The sequence below is a fragment of the Ciconia boyciana genome, chromosome 8, assembly GCF_034638445.1.
Source record: "Ciconia boyciana chromosome 8, ASM3463844v1, whole genome shotgun sequence".
Lineage (NCBI taxonomy): Eukaryota > Metazoa > Chordata > Aves > Ciconiiformes > Ciconiidae > Ciconia > Ciconia boyciana.
The window spans coordinates 40384293-40398275 of NC_132941.1; the positions used below are offsets into that span (position 1 = coordinate 40384293).

Genomic DNA, 13983 nt, shown 5'->3' on the forward strand with positions numbered 1-13983 from the left:
AGCATGCTGGAATAAACTGTGGCAATGTGTATTTTTTCCAGTAACCTTAAATTACTGTAAATTCCTGTTTAATGAAGGGCTTTCTGGGAACTCTCCCTCTGCCTTGATACTTGATGACTTTCATCTCTGCTGCATGCTGGAAAAGATTTAATACTTTTGTGTAAGTTTTATACACACATTTGAATGCAGATTTTATACAGACTATAGTTAAGCTGTGCAAAATGTTACTTCCAGTACTAAAACTTGTCTGCACCACCAGATGGGTCAGGGATTTCTCTGTTCAGAGGTACTGAGCAACGGAAGCTCTTACTGATGTTGAAAAAACTTGAGTGCTCTGGTAATTGCAATTCATTGATATGTTTAAAGTTCACAGAGTGAGTCATTAATTCTAGTACTTGTGTGTTACTCTACAGCAAAAGTATCTGTTTTAATACTGTTGCAGAACTGTTTTAACAGCCTGACTAGCCTTAATTAGATGCGGTATCTCAAAAACAATTATGTCAGTACAGCAAAACATAGTTGTCATCCATGCTTTAAATACTCAATCTTATTCCTTGCAAATTGTAGAGGAAAGTAGAATGGAAGTCAGTTTATGACATGGTGTCTTTCTATCCTTAAGTATTTGGGCCCTTTCCTTCTTTTGCTTTTCAGATGTCAGCTGTCTCTGGTAATCTTTTTGAGATCCCAACATCAGTAATTTCCAGCTAGGAGTGCCTATATGTAGAAAGACTTATTTGTAGCCATTGGCTGAATGCTTCTAGAGAGCTGGACCATCTAAAAATTTAGTGGCATGAAATTCAACTGTTTCAATGCCTCATTCTTCCAATAGGAAGTCTAGTTTAAACTATTTTAAAAGGACAGATTGTATTTTAGAGCTACATTTTACTCATCTTTTTTTATTATGGTGCAGTTGAATTCCACATTGAATAAGATGAACTGTCATTCTACTTTATGGCATACTGTAGTTTCATCTTTGAACATTCTGTAGTTTGCACATTGGTATCTTACTGGCATGTGACTTTAATGTCCCTTTAAAAGCTATGAGGAAGCTATAAGATACTTATGTAGCTGGGTTGTCTAAATTATTTCAGTCCTATAAAATCGAGGCAGCTGCTTAAAAATATTTGCAATATATTCTTACCCTTTGCCATATTTAAAGCCTTTTTTTTAAAACATGAAGTCTGACTGGTTAATAACCTTCCTTCATTTAGGTTCCTCAAAACTGTGAGTGCTCCCAGATTCTTGCTTACTTTTGACATAGCACTGTGCTAATCTGATGGTGTGATATCTTTAATACCACGTTTAATATTCTCTGCTAGTACTTACTTGTATGTAAAGTGAGCACAGTCTGTTCTGCTCCCGTTTTTCAGAACGTTAGTGGTAAACTCTCTAGGCTTTTAAGGTGTCAGTGTGTATCCAGTTGGAAAGATGAACTATTTCCTTCCGTACTTAACCTACTGCAAACAATGGATCTTGTTTTAGGAGCTAAACTCAGCTCTAGTGGAAAGAGATCGAGCAATTTGTGAGAGGAATGAGTTGCTGGAAAAATACTGTCATGAAGTGAAGGACAAAGCTGAGGCCCAGAAGGAACTTGACCAAGCTTGCAAGGATATAGAGACAGTGAAGGAAGAAAGAGATGTTGCCAGGAAAGAGAGAACAGAAGCTATCATTCAGAGAGACCATCTACTAAGGGAATATTATCAAGCCCGTCAGGTATTGCAAGTCTTCACAGATGACTTTTTCTTTCTTAGCTTCAAAGGGTCAGTAATTTTCAAGAGATTAGTTGAAGGTCTGGGCATATTGGGTGTCTTCCCCCTTTTCCCTGACTCACTCTAAAATACCTACATGTAAACGCACATACGTTCTTCAAGACATAGTGACAGAACTTCTTGTTTGAAAGAAATACAGTCATGCTTCATATTAAGTTTTTGTTTGTAAAAATAAATGGCAAATAAAATATTGTGATCCAGCAGGTGGCTAGGCAGTTTATTACCTGCGGGTAGGCTTGTTGCCATCTATAATGTGCGTTGTTCGTGCCGGTGACCTGCTCAGGATGTTAGCTATTTCTAATACTTCATAAAGGAAGTTAATTGAAGTGTGATTGTAAAGTTTCTAATCGGTACATGTTCTCAGTATAAATATGCTATTCTGACAATTTATTTGTCTGTGTGGGTAGTAACATTCTTACAGTTCTACACAGTTACTGATGCTCTAGTCTTGTGTGTGATACTAAACATCAATCTGCATACAACTGTAAATGCTTACATATAGTGTAGTATGAAAATGCATAGTATCACAACTTTTGCTTATGAAATAACTAAGGAATACAAAATTATTTAATATTAAACTAGATATTTTCGGGTTGTTTTCATTAAACTTGTATTCCCTTTTCGTTGAATAACAACCCTTTACCAGTACAAAAAAAGTTTTTAGTCTTGCCTGACACACTGATTGGCCAATCCCGAATGAATGTGTGGGGAAGCAATTAAACTATGGTTTCAGTTGTACTGGAAATAAATATTTCATTGTGTTTGGTTCTTCATGGCCAAACCAGTGGGATTTTGCAAACTTGTGCTTTTCTCAAGGAAGCCGAGTAAGCTTGGGTGAACTTTGCTGTGACTTAGCAATGGACCTGCTCAGATGCTCACCTTTGGCAGATTCCAAATCAGAATTGACATTTCAAATACAAACTTCTATTTGTTGATCTGAGTGGGTTTTTTGATTGTCTTTTTCCTGCCAGTGGACTGGAAGAGAAGAAAGTGATCCTTGGAAATGAAAGAGACAATCAAAAGGCCAGACATGACTCTTCATAGCCTCTGTTTGGTCTTACTTGTTGCAATTTTTATTTTTCAATGTTGAGGTGAGAAAGTAAACCTGGGGTTTAAGGTTCAGTGCTCTCTTATTTTTGAATATAATTATAACTCATTTAGAGAAAAAAAGAGCCTTTAAAATGTATTAATCATGACTTAGTAGTCTCTCTTTATATACATGCATTCAGGTCTTAAAAACATTCCTCCAAAGTTTAATCTTTAATCAAATGGCAAGTCTAGTCAGATTCATTAGATTTATTTATATTCTTGAAATTAACCACACACAGTTGTTTGCAAGCCCATGGCCTTCAGTGTTTGTGGTGGGCTGTACCGTTGTAGTTGGCTTGTGTTTACTGTGCTGCAAGCTTGGAGTATTCTCTGTGTATCTGTCCTACTATTGTCACCATCTCTCTTGTTCAAAATAAAGAATGTTAGAGGAACAAGTTAATTTAAGAAGAAAGTAGTTCTTATCTAAAACAAGAAACGCTCAAACAAAACTTTTTTGGAATTCCATTGCTCTGCTTTGGACTTAAGGGACCTGTGTGAATCACAAGTCTGTGTTGTGAACGTGTACCTCTAGTTGTCCCAGGGTAAATAACAGACATTAATGCAGGAAATCTGTGTTGTAACTGCTTATGGTAGTGTATCTGATTTCTAAATATCCTTGAAGTTTTTTTCTGTCTGCTGAGCAGAACAACATAGAAGCATGGCATGTCAACTCTGAAATACAAAATGTTCACTGATGTTATCTGTTATTTATCATATTGTATATCATCCTCACTGGAAGTGAGGATTCTTATTCATGTAGATTGTATTCACACAAATTTGTGTGCCATTGAATGAAATATATTACAATAGTTTTTATCTTTTTTTTTTCCCCAAAGTTGCCATTAAGATAAATGAACATTTTTCATGAAAACATGAGAATTGAATACATCAGGTAACACACATATAGTAAAAGCTGTTTGTGCATACTTACCTAAAAATTGTGCCTAAAATACTTATCTATGTTTCTTAATTCCTAGATACAAGATTCTGCTACCCTAGACATAGAAAGAGCAAACAAAGAAATTGAAATGCTTCGGAAACAATATGAGGCAATGTCACAAGAACTAAAGGAAGCTGTCCAGGAAGCAGAAGTAGCCAAGTGTAGGAGAGATTGGGCCTTTCAAGAGCGAGATAAGATTGTTGCAGAAAGGGAAAGTATACGGTAAACGAATGCTAAATGATTCTAGGACTTCTGGGTTTTGCTAGCACTTTCTTCAACTTGTTGGAACTTCTGCATTAGCTGTCACAGGGTGATTTTTTTTTTTTTGTAAAGTTGAGGGCACCTTACAAGATACTTTTCTTTGTCTGTGCTTTCATACCCATAATATGTCTCTAGTAAATACCATAGAGCCTGACAGCACTGCTATGTAAGAACAACAAAGTATGCATTCTTTTAGTCATGTTATACCTAATCCTGCTATAGCTATAGTCCTGCAAATAATTCTTTACCTGTAGGGACGTTTCATAAAAAGTACCCAACATATTTGCCACTAAACATCTGTAAGGAGCTAAGGCAAAATACTTTAATCAGAATTTTTTTCTGCTAGTTTAAAGAAGATAAGTAGCAATAAAGTTTTGAAAGGGGTGAAGAAAGTTTCTGTTATCTTGACAAGCTTTTCCTTAAGACCTAGCATATGTAATTTTTTTCTTCCTTATACTTTGCTTTTTTTGAGAGAGATCTTTTGAAGCTGTTTTTTTAAATTTTGCGTTAACTATACAATGTGGTAAAACTAGTTCGTTACTTAGATAGAGTTTTAAGTAACTAAATGGAAACTTCTTTGCTTTTGAAGGACTTTGTGTGACAACTTAAGGAGGGAGAGAGACCGGGCTGTGAGTGACTTGGCTGAAGCTCTTCGCAATCTGGATGACATGAGAAAGCAGAAAAATGACGCTGTGCGTGAACTGAAGGAACTGAAGTATGTTGGAGAAATTATCAAACTGCATGGATGTTTGTGATAAAAACTTCTGTTTGTTAGCTGTGTTCGCAAGTGAATCATACGCTGTTATAGCTGTGGGGTGGCAGGTATTCATAATATTGCACATGGAAACACTGCCTATATTTTTAGTTATCGTGGAAGTTATTGTGATGGGCCGGATCCTAAGTCTTACTGTCTTAACTTTTTTATCTTATTAATGAGACACATACTCTAAACTTTGTACTGTAAAGATACACTTAAGCAATATGGGATTCTTTCACTGAAGTTGGATTAACTGCAGTTTAGTTCTTCCCAACTGTATTCTCATTGGTGTATGAATGCAAGGAAGATGTGCATCATACATCATCTCAATGGGCTGTGGAAGAGGTTTTGCTGTCAGTATCATGCCCCACTTGTTGTGAGCATACTGATACAGCTCATCTGAGGGTAAATTAAATGCATTTTGGGAGATGTTAGAAACCTAGTTGTGCACTTCAGTTGTGTAAAAATAATGCAAAAAATGTAAGACTATGTTAGGACAATATACAGAAAAGGAAAGTCAATTTGCTAGCAGCCCAAGAGTATTGGAAAGATAGAAGCATGGGACAAATTTCTGGCACAGCTTGGATTTTTGATTTAAAAAACAAAACATAAGGTATCTCATGGTGATAACATTATGTATCAGTTTATTTAAAAGGGTTGTCTGTGTCTGTAAATAATTTTTTTTCTTTGCCTAGGGAGAAAATGGAGAATCAGTTGGAAAAGGAGGCCAGATTCCGTCAGTTGATGGCCCATAGTTCTCATGACTCAGCCATAGACACAGATTCTCTGGAATGGGAAACAGAAGTGGTAGAATTTGAAAAAGACAGAGTAAGTAAAAAACACGAACTGCATTGTCTTATATATTGGATAGCTTTGAAGTCAATTATAACGTCTTGATACTAGGTATTATTAAAAATAACTCTAATCTGTATTTTTTTTTTAGTTCTTTATTGTTGTTATACTAGGAACCACACATGCAGCAAGTGCTGTAACGTCTAGATGAAAGTAGTTGACAAAACCAAGCTGTTATACACAAGCTTTGTATTGTTTTTATATGAATTATAAATAAAAATAGTTCCTCCATCTGATCTTGCAGGTTACCCAGGTCCATGTACTATAAGAAAAATGTTTTAAGTTAAACATTTAGTGTTCTTAAAGTTAGTGATTCATTGCAGAAATGGCAGTGCTAAGGTAGCCAAAACTTAAGATGTGATGGAAACACTGACATCAGAGAGTCCAGTCTTCTACTCTTACAGGCAACATAATTTATAATCTATGCATAAAATAGTTAAGCTTTTACATGAAGTTATGTCTCCTACTTTTGCTCATATTTGATGATTAGAAATTTTAAAGTATTAAAATTATTTATTCATGATGAACATATATTTTAGGGCAACATTGCCCTTCAGCTTAAAAATCTGGGATGAAAGGAGATGCTAATCTCCCTTCTTTGTCTATAGAGGGAGTTAAATCCCTTTTTCATTTTGGCATATTAAATAAAGTTCTTATGTTTAGCTTTCCAGATAACCTCTACGTCCTTTCATTATCCTAGTAGTACTTTTTTCCATTTAATTTTACTTTTCTTCATTGTAGTCTAGAATTTTTATTTCACTGCTTTGTATGCAAGTCTTGAATGCTGTTCTATTTGAAATTTTTGGCTGGCACATCGCATTGTTTGCTAATAGTAATTTTTTTGACCTTTTGACCTTTTTTGACATAGAACACACAGGTGGTCTTCCAGGTTGTGTGTCATTTATAACAGCTTCTGCATATACCAGAATTTCTCTCTTATTCCTGAATGACAAAGTTTGTGATTTAATGCTGTCAAATTAAATCCCTTTTATTTTACTGCAATATTTGCGGTCATCTTTTTTATGCTCTTCCAATCTGTCTGTGTTGTGACAGTGCATCCCAACAGAATCACTAAGACATTCCTTTTCTGATACTAAAAATATTATTTAGTATTACTATATGTTGAAATATATAGATTGAAAAGACTATATGAACTCAGTACCAATGCTGATCCATCAGGACCACCATCTGTAAATTCCTTCTGGGATAACAATTCCCCTTTCACCATGCTTTTTCATCTCTTGACCAGCTCCTTCATCATTGGATTTTGTGTATTGCCATCTTCTCCACTTTAACTGATAACTAATAATTTTGCTTTTCCATTGTCTGGAAAATTAGTTAGCAAGTCTAGCATATGCTGTACCTGTGGTAAACAACATTGCAGCCCAATGAATTTTCCATTCATGTGCAGTTATTTACTTATTCTTTACTTCAAAGATTGTTCTAAATGTTTGCATTACTGAGATCAAATGCACAGACTTTGTCATTTGAATATGTTTCCCTTTCCTAAAAACAGGGATTACACTTGCTGCTATCAAATTATAGTAATAATATTGTGCCAACCTTGATTAGATATATGGGAAAATCCTTGCTGACCCACCAGCATTTGAATTCCAGGATGGAGATTATAGAGTTGAATAAATTTAAATCCTTTTATTTTTGCTTCAACTTCATCTGTCTGCTTTTAAGCTCTTGTTCTACATAATGACTCAGCTCAAAACTGGGAGAAATAATATTCACTTTTCAGCTCTGAGGCTATGCAATGATACTGTGATCTCTACTCGATCTTTAATTCATGGCAGCCCCATGCTCTTCCCTATGAACTTTTTTCTTACATAGAATATTTGGAAGAATCATAAGGATTTTAGTATATATTGGGAAGGTTTAGCCCAATTTCTGGTAAGAGTTCATATTTTTGCATGTTTTATCTTCAGCTTCCCTGAAGACTTTCTGCTCTTCTGCTTTTAAGGGGATTAGTCATCATACCATGTCTAGAACCATGCCGTACACGCCTGATTTAATGCTCTATTTAATTTTTTCATGTTAGATTTTAAATTTCAAGTATCATCTACCTTCAGTATGTTGAGATGGTTGGTCCAGTTGATTTCAAGTGGAGTTCTCTAATTTTTGTAAGTGTACTATTAACACTGAAAATAGCAATAATAAATCAGTTTGTGATCAGTTGGTCCCAGTTTATATTCTTTGACCAGTTTTTTTTACAGTGACGTTGCCATTTACCAAAGCAAACACTAAATTAAAATTTCCCTGTTTGGTTCAATCATTTGTTAAAGATGTTTATCATTTTTCACATCGAGGATGATCCGTTTTGGACCAGGGCTGGTAGAATATCGCCTCTAATCTGTATTTAGAAATGGTCCCCTGTGTTAGAGCTTTCATTCCTGTTTACTTCTGGTCTTTAGCCATATCAAAGCGGACGTCTTTCTGAGTTCATCACTAAGACACAATGCTGTTTCCTTACCTTTACAATTGTTTTTCCCCAAATAATGCCCGTTCTTGGGGAATGTGTCCTTGTTCTCTCATTACACATCCAGCAACATACCTTAAAACAGGTTATAGGTGTCTGAATGTGCTTTCTTGGATGCTCTTCTACTTTCCTGTTTCTCTTGGTGAAATTCCCCTTCTGCATTATTTCAGCTTTAATCTGAGAGAGAGGATTGTTCCAATGCCAGAGGATGCCTAATAACTAATGGAATTGGGAGCTTATATATTGAAGTACAAAATATAAAAACTTGCCTAGAACAGGTACCCTGTACATATAAGTGCATAGTACAAACATGCAGTAATGCCTCTTGCTAACAGACAGCAGCACAATGGTTGCCAGGGCAGTTGAGTCACTTGTTAATAATATTTATTAGGATGATATGGACTTGAAAGCACTTGGGTTTGATGTGGCAGAAGGCGTGAATGAACCATACCTCCCTGGAGACTGTGGGATCTTCGTTACCAAAGTAGACAAAGGAAGTATTGTTGATGGTCGATTAAGGTAGGGTTTGACTTTGGAAGATACTTGTCTTTTGTTGATCATAATAGACTTAATATGAGCATATTGTAAATTGTCTTCAATTTTTCCCATTTTTTAAAGTTCTTTTTTATCATTGGTCATGTGTATGTTATTAATGTTGGTTGGGAAATCGCACTGAGAAGACCAATACCTAAAAGCATTACAGAAATTAAACGCTGTTTGACTCATCCCTTAAAACTCACCAGGATTTGAAATGTTCTTTTGCTTCTCTGTGTCTCACCTACTCCCTTTATTATCTCCTCAAACTTTGATCTATTTATTTAAATTTTGGGAAAGACATGAGAGTGAGCTATTGGGGGAGGGCAGGGGGAAAAGAGAGTAGAGCAAGGGATAATTTGAAACCTGCTCCTGTTCTTAGTGTCGATAGGAGGTTTTTAACCACTTTCCTCTGTCCAAAGAGTTGCTTTTAAATAAGGAATAGTCATTACTGATTTGAGGATATACTTTTGCTAGTGAAATGCAGACTAGAAGTCCTGGTTTTCATTTAGCTGCTATTTAATGCCTTTTCAGGACCAGAGAATTCCAGATAATTAAGGATTAGCATATTGACATGGGCTCTGTTGCATCCCTTTACATGAATGTTATTCATGTGCTGCATCCAGCAAAGTATGTTTATAACACTGACCTGCTTGTTTCTGTTTATCTGCCAGAGTGAATGATTGGTTACTGAAGATAAATGATGTAGATCTTACTAATAAGGATAAAAAGCAAGTTATAAAAGCTGTTCTAAATGGAGGAGGTGTTATTAACATGGTGGTTCGAAGAAGGAAGTCCTTAGGTGGGCGAGTGATAACACCTCTTCACATCAATGTTTCTGGACATAAAGGTAATGGCTATAAAGGCCATATATAAATGGTATGTGTTTGTTCAGCCAAAAATGGCTTGACATAAAGGTACATTTTCTGAGCCTCTGCTTAAATCCCACTTAAACTGTTACTACCTCCTAGATAGGGGTTTTCATTAATTGTTTTTAGCAAAATAAGAATGATCATATTGATGATAGCCTTATTCTGTAAGTACAGGTTTTCTTTTTTGTTCTTGGGTGGGTTTTGGTTTTGTTTTTTGGTGTTTTTTTTTTTTAATAATTAGTTCTAGTTAGCTGCCTGTCTGGAGTGTTACTGGGAGTCTAAACAAGACTCTTAAACCCATCAGTCACCCCAGCTTTGTATGATTGTATTACATTTTGGAATATATCCCTATTTTCCCCCTCTGTGTTCTTATTTCTTTAAAAGGGTTTTCAGAAATTGAAATTCAGTTGGTTTGGTAGTTATATTTCTTCTCGTGCAGGCAGGTCAGACATGCTGTTTGAGCAAAGTATTTGAATTGCAGGAGTAAATTCATGTTTATTTTGTGTATTTCAGATAGTGGGGTCAGTCTAGAAAACGGAGTATTTGTTGCTGCTGTTGTGCCCGGAAGCCCAGCTGCCAAAGAGGGTTCCCTTACTGTAGGAGACAGAATAATTGCTGTAAGTCTTAAGAATGCATTCTCCTTTTTTAATTTTTTTATTTCTTTTAAAGTGTTATTATTGATGCTACTCTTTAAGATCCCAAACTTTCCAATTAATTTTTTACTTTCACTGTATTATACCCTTTTTGTATATTTACTAAATATTTATTATAAATTAATGTGTTTGTAGTCTGAGTGATTAATATAATGTGCAGGTTATTTTCTACATTTAGTTCATATGAGAATTTTTGAGAGACACTGACTTACTCTTCACATTTGGTTTATGTATAATGATACTTGTGATTTTAATACTGAATAGGAAAGGTCAGTTCCAAAAAGACATCCCTTGGCTGGATGAAAGTTTTCTTGTCTTTTAAATTATGGTATCACAGATGTCATCCTTTTGGAGGGGAAGTTTTTCCCTGTGTGCTTTTGCAGCCTTAAATGACCTGTCTGATTTATGAACTCCTGTGAAATGGAAGGTGATTACTGTCAATATACAAATGCATAGAGGCTAATGTAGTGAAACAAGTGTTGTTACACTGTATCTCTAGTAGGAATAGCAAAATTGTAGTTAAGAGGCTTGTTTTTTTTTAGTGTAGAATGGAAAAGACAGGAAAAGGTCAACCAGACTTCAGTCATGCGTACATATAAAACTAGTGTTTTCCCTGTCTCAGAGATGCTACCTTAAGATGCTCCCCACCTGCTACCTTTGATTTATGGATGTCTGTTTTGGTTTTTTTGTGTTTAGATCAATGGCATTGCACTAGATAATAAGTCACTTACTGAATGTGAAGCTTTGCTACGAAACTGTAGGGATTCCCTTACCCTGTCACTGATGAAGGTGAGTAGGAGAAGCTAAATTTGCAGAATTTTATTGAACTTATACAGAATTATTTTAGTTGTTCAGAGAAGAGTATATGAAAAAATGAATATATCATCGTGGGAAAGTCTCTGCTAAAAATAAGATGATCTGGGTGCATTTTGCTGGTGGTACCCTCAAACACTTATTTCCAAAGTAAGGCTATTGTGGCATCTGGTAGGAAATGAAACTTATTTATTGTTCTTACTTCTTTCCCATTTGTTTGCTGGTCACATGAAATGACTTCCAGCATAATTGCTTCTTTCTTCTTGGTTTCTGCTTCAGAGCTGCAGCAGTTTTGTACATGAAAGATAAACTGCCTCCTGACTATGGAAAGGTTTGCTTTTAGTCAGGATGGAGTTGTGCAGAAAACTGAACTCTGGCTATCATGAGGATTAAGTACAAGGCTTTCTTTTTCAGGCTTATTGCTATAAAAATACCATTCTGTTTTGCTTATTGAGGTTAGAATACCATTATGCTGGGCCTGTCACATAGGCTTTGTGAGTGATAATTCCAGCTCCAGAGAGCTTGAGGTTTTAAGAAGCCTCAATGAACCCCAAAGATGAAATGTTTGAGGGAAAACGGGCAACGAAAGATGACTTACTAGCATCACTTAACAGAGACAGAAGTAGAATGCAGGTCCCTTCACTGTCAGTACAGTGCTTCTGGAGTTGCCCTTCTGGAATTGTTCTGAAAAAGTTTCAAAAATATTTTCTAGCTTCATTTTATCTGATGTTCTGTGCTTTGCATCTGCAAGTTTTTATTAAACCTTTCCTAACTGTATCTATACATGCATTGGTGTATATTTCCTAACCGTATCTATACATAGCCTCAGGTAAATCAAGGAGGCTAGAATATGCCTCACACTAAACAGAAATCAGCCATAATAATGTGATCACTTGTTTGGTTTTCTTTTGTTTTAGGTTTTTCCTCAGAGTTCATCTTGGAGTGGTCAAAATATATTTGAAAATCTGAAGGATTCAGAAAAAATATCAAACTGTAGGGTCCATGCATCAGAGATACAAACCCAAAATAAAAGAAATCTGAAACTCAACAGCTCAACACAGACTGACATTTTCAATCCAGACATCACAGATGGCAAGAAGGACCAGAGTGATCAGGGCAGTGGTTCATTTTGTGATCACAAACCTTTCCCTAATAACACATTACGCGTAGACTCTCATAGGAACATAGTGCACAGTTGCCACAGTAATTCAGAACACAGTCTCAGCTCGTTCAACCCAGAAACATATGGGGACCGAGGCTTTGGAGCTGTTGACTTGGACAACAGGAGGCTGCCTTATGAACCTACAGGAGCTGACTGTGTGATGGCTGAGACTCCATTTGACAAAGGACATGGAACTAAGCATAGTGGTGGTACCTGGCCAAAAGTCATGGTTAATATCTCAGCAACAGAAACAGAAAAATTCTCAGTGTACAAAAAGCCAAAACAAAGGAAATCTATCTTTGATCCTGATACTTTCAAAAGACCACCAACTCCTCCCAAGCTCGAGTACCTTTCCCCTAATCAGGTGACAGGCCATTCACCTCAGCCATCAAAAGCTGAAGTAGCTTCAACTCCTCCAACTCCTCCTAAGAGAAGTGACTCTATCAAGTTTAAACATAAACAGCAGACAAGTTCTGCATCAGAGTCTACGGTAACAACTGGATCACCACCCACAAGCCCAGCCACTGCCCAAGCTCCAGTTTCCTTGGCACTTAAACAGGACTCTGCTACTCTCAAGGGGCGCAGCAGGAACGCTGGGCATTATTATCGGGAGGATGGTATTGACTGCACTCATCTCTCTTCAAGAAAATCCTGTGAAGACGACATTGGCTTTCAAAGAGTTGAAGAGCCAGAGATTAAAAGACCAAGGCCAAAATCAGCTCCTGCACTGAGGCATAAAATGACCCCTATGCCCATTCCTAATCCTGCGCTTCAGGTAGAAACTTGGTATATTGAAGCACAAAACTAGAAACCTTAAAGTGTATTTTCAGTGTGGTTTTGAGTGTCCCGTTACATACCATAACAGGAGAAGCATAGCCTGTTCTCAAAATCCAGGTCCCCTGAGAAGCTACCCCAGACTGAGTTGTGACTTTGCAGTATCACAAAATACAAAACCAATTCATGGAGTTGCAGTATTTAACAGGCAGTGGTGGCCACCAAACAGAATGATAGGGTTCAGCTTAGTAGCCATATCTTGGATTTTAATGTTGCTTGATGGAAGATCAGGGCTCTTTCCTGTATGTTTTTGACAACCTGAAAAAAAATCAAAAATAAATAAAAATGCAGAGAGGCAGCTTTAGAAAAGCTGAAAATAGGGCCTCCTAAGTTTTACAAAAATCAGATTGGTTACCTAGCTCACTGTACAAATTAATGGAAAAAGGTATTCCAGTGTTGGTTTTGGTAAGTCTTTCTATGTGTCTAAATAATTTTGTAAATCTAATCTGAAATTCATAGGGTGTTAGGCACATTACACTGTAAAGTAGGACTGTTTATGAGAATATGGTTTAATAATACAGTTCAAAATGAGAATATAATTTGTTAAAATAAACAACCCCTTTGTGGAGATTGTGGGTCATGTCTTACCAGAGTAGGTGGAAGAAACATTTTATGTGGTATAGGAAGATGAACCTATTTAGATGACTACCTTACATAAAGTGGCATAATTAATAATATAGTTTCAGGTCCACTGCCTCAGGTTTGCTCAGGTGGCAGATACAGGTTTGTTTTTTTTTTCCCTGAACTAAAATCTGAAGTTTCAAAAAGTGTTATTTTTGCTTGTATGTAATCACATCATAATGACTTAGAATATCATATTCTTTGCCCGTACTTGTTTATACCTGGATAATCCCACCCTCTTCACAGAGTTCTGGAAGCAATAGAGACAGCAGAGCTGAATTGGAAGTAGTGGAAGGTTTGGAGCCATAGTCTGCAAAAATACTGGTATAAGATAACAACTG

At 36.3% G+C, this 13983-nt stretch overlaps 1 protein-coding gene across 6 annotated transcripts in view; it reads left to right on the forward strand.

Moving 5' to 3' along the window:
- The window catches only part of DLG5 (discs large MAGUK scaffold protein 5), a 113818-nt gene that overhangs the window by 74906 nt on the left and 24929 nt on the right, over positions 1-13983 (forward strand). For 4 of the 6 annotated variants that reach the window (XM_072870544.1, XM_072870546.1, XM_072870545.1 and 1 more), the window contains 9 exons: positions 1483-1713; positions 3836-4020; positions 4649-4774; positions 5512-5644; positions 8545-8672; positions 9362-9537; positions 10073-10176; positions 10909-11001; positions 11943-12962. In XM_072870544.1, coding sequence (XP_072726645.1) covers positions 1483-1713; positions 3836-4020; positions 4649-4774; positions 5512-5644; positions 8545-8672; positions 9362-9537; positions 10073-10176; positions 10909-11001; positions 11943-12962 — 2196 coding nt within the window. The remainder of the gene's footprint in view (positions 1-1482; positions 1714-3835; positions 4021-4648; positions 4775-5511; positions 5645-8544; positions 8673-9361; positions 9538-10072; positions 10177-10908; positions 11002-11942; positions 12963-13983) is intronic. The other 2 variants (XM_072870547.1, XM_072870548.1) reach the window with 1 other exon arrangement.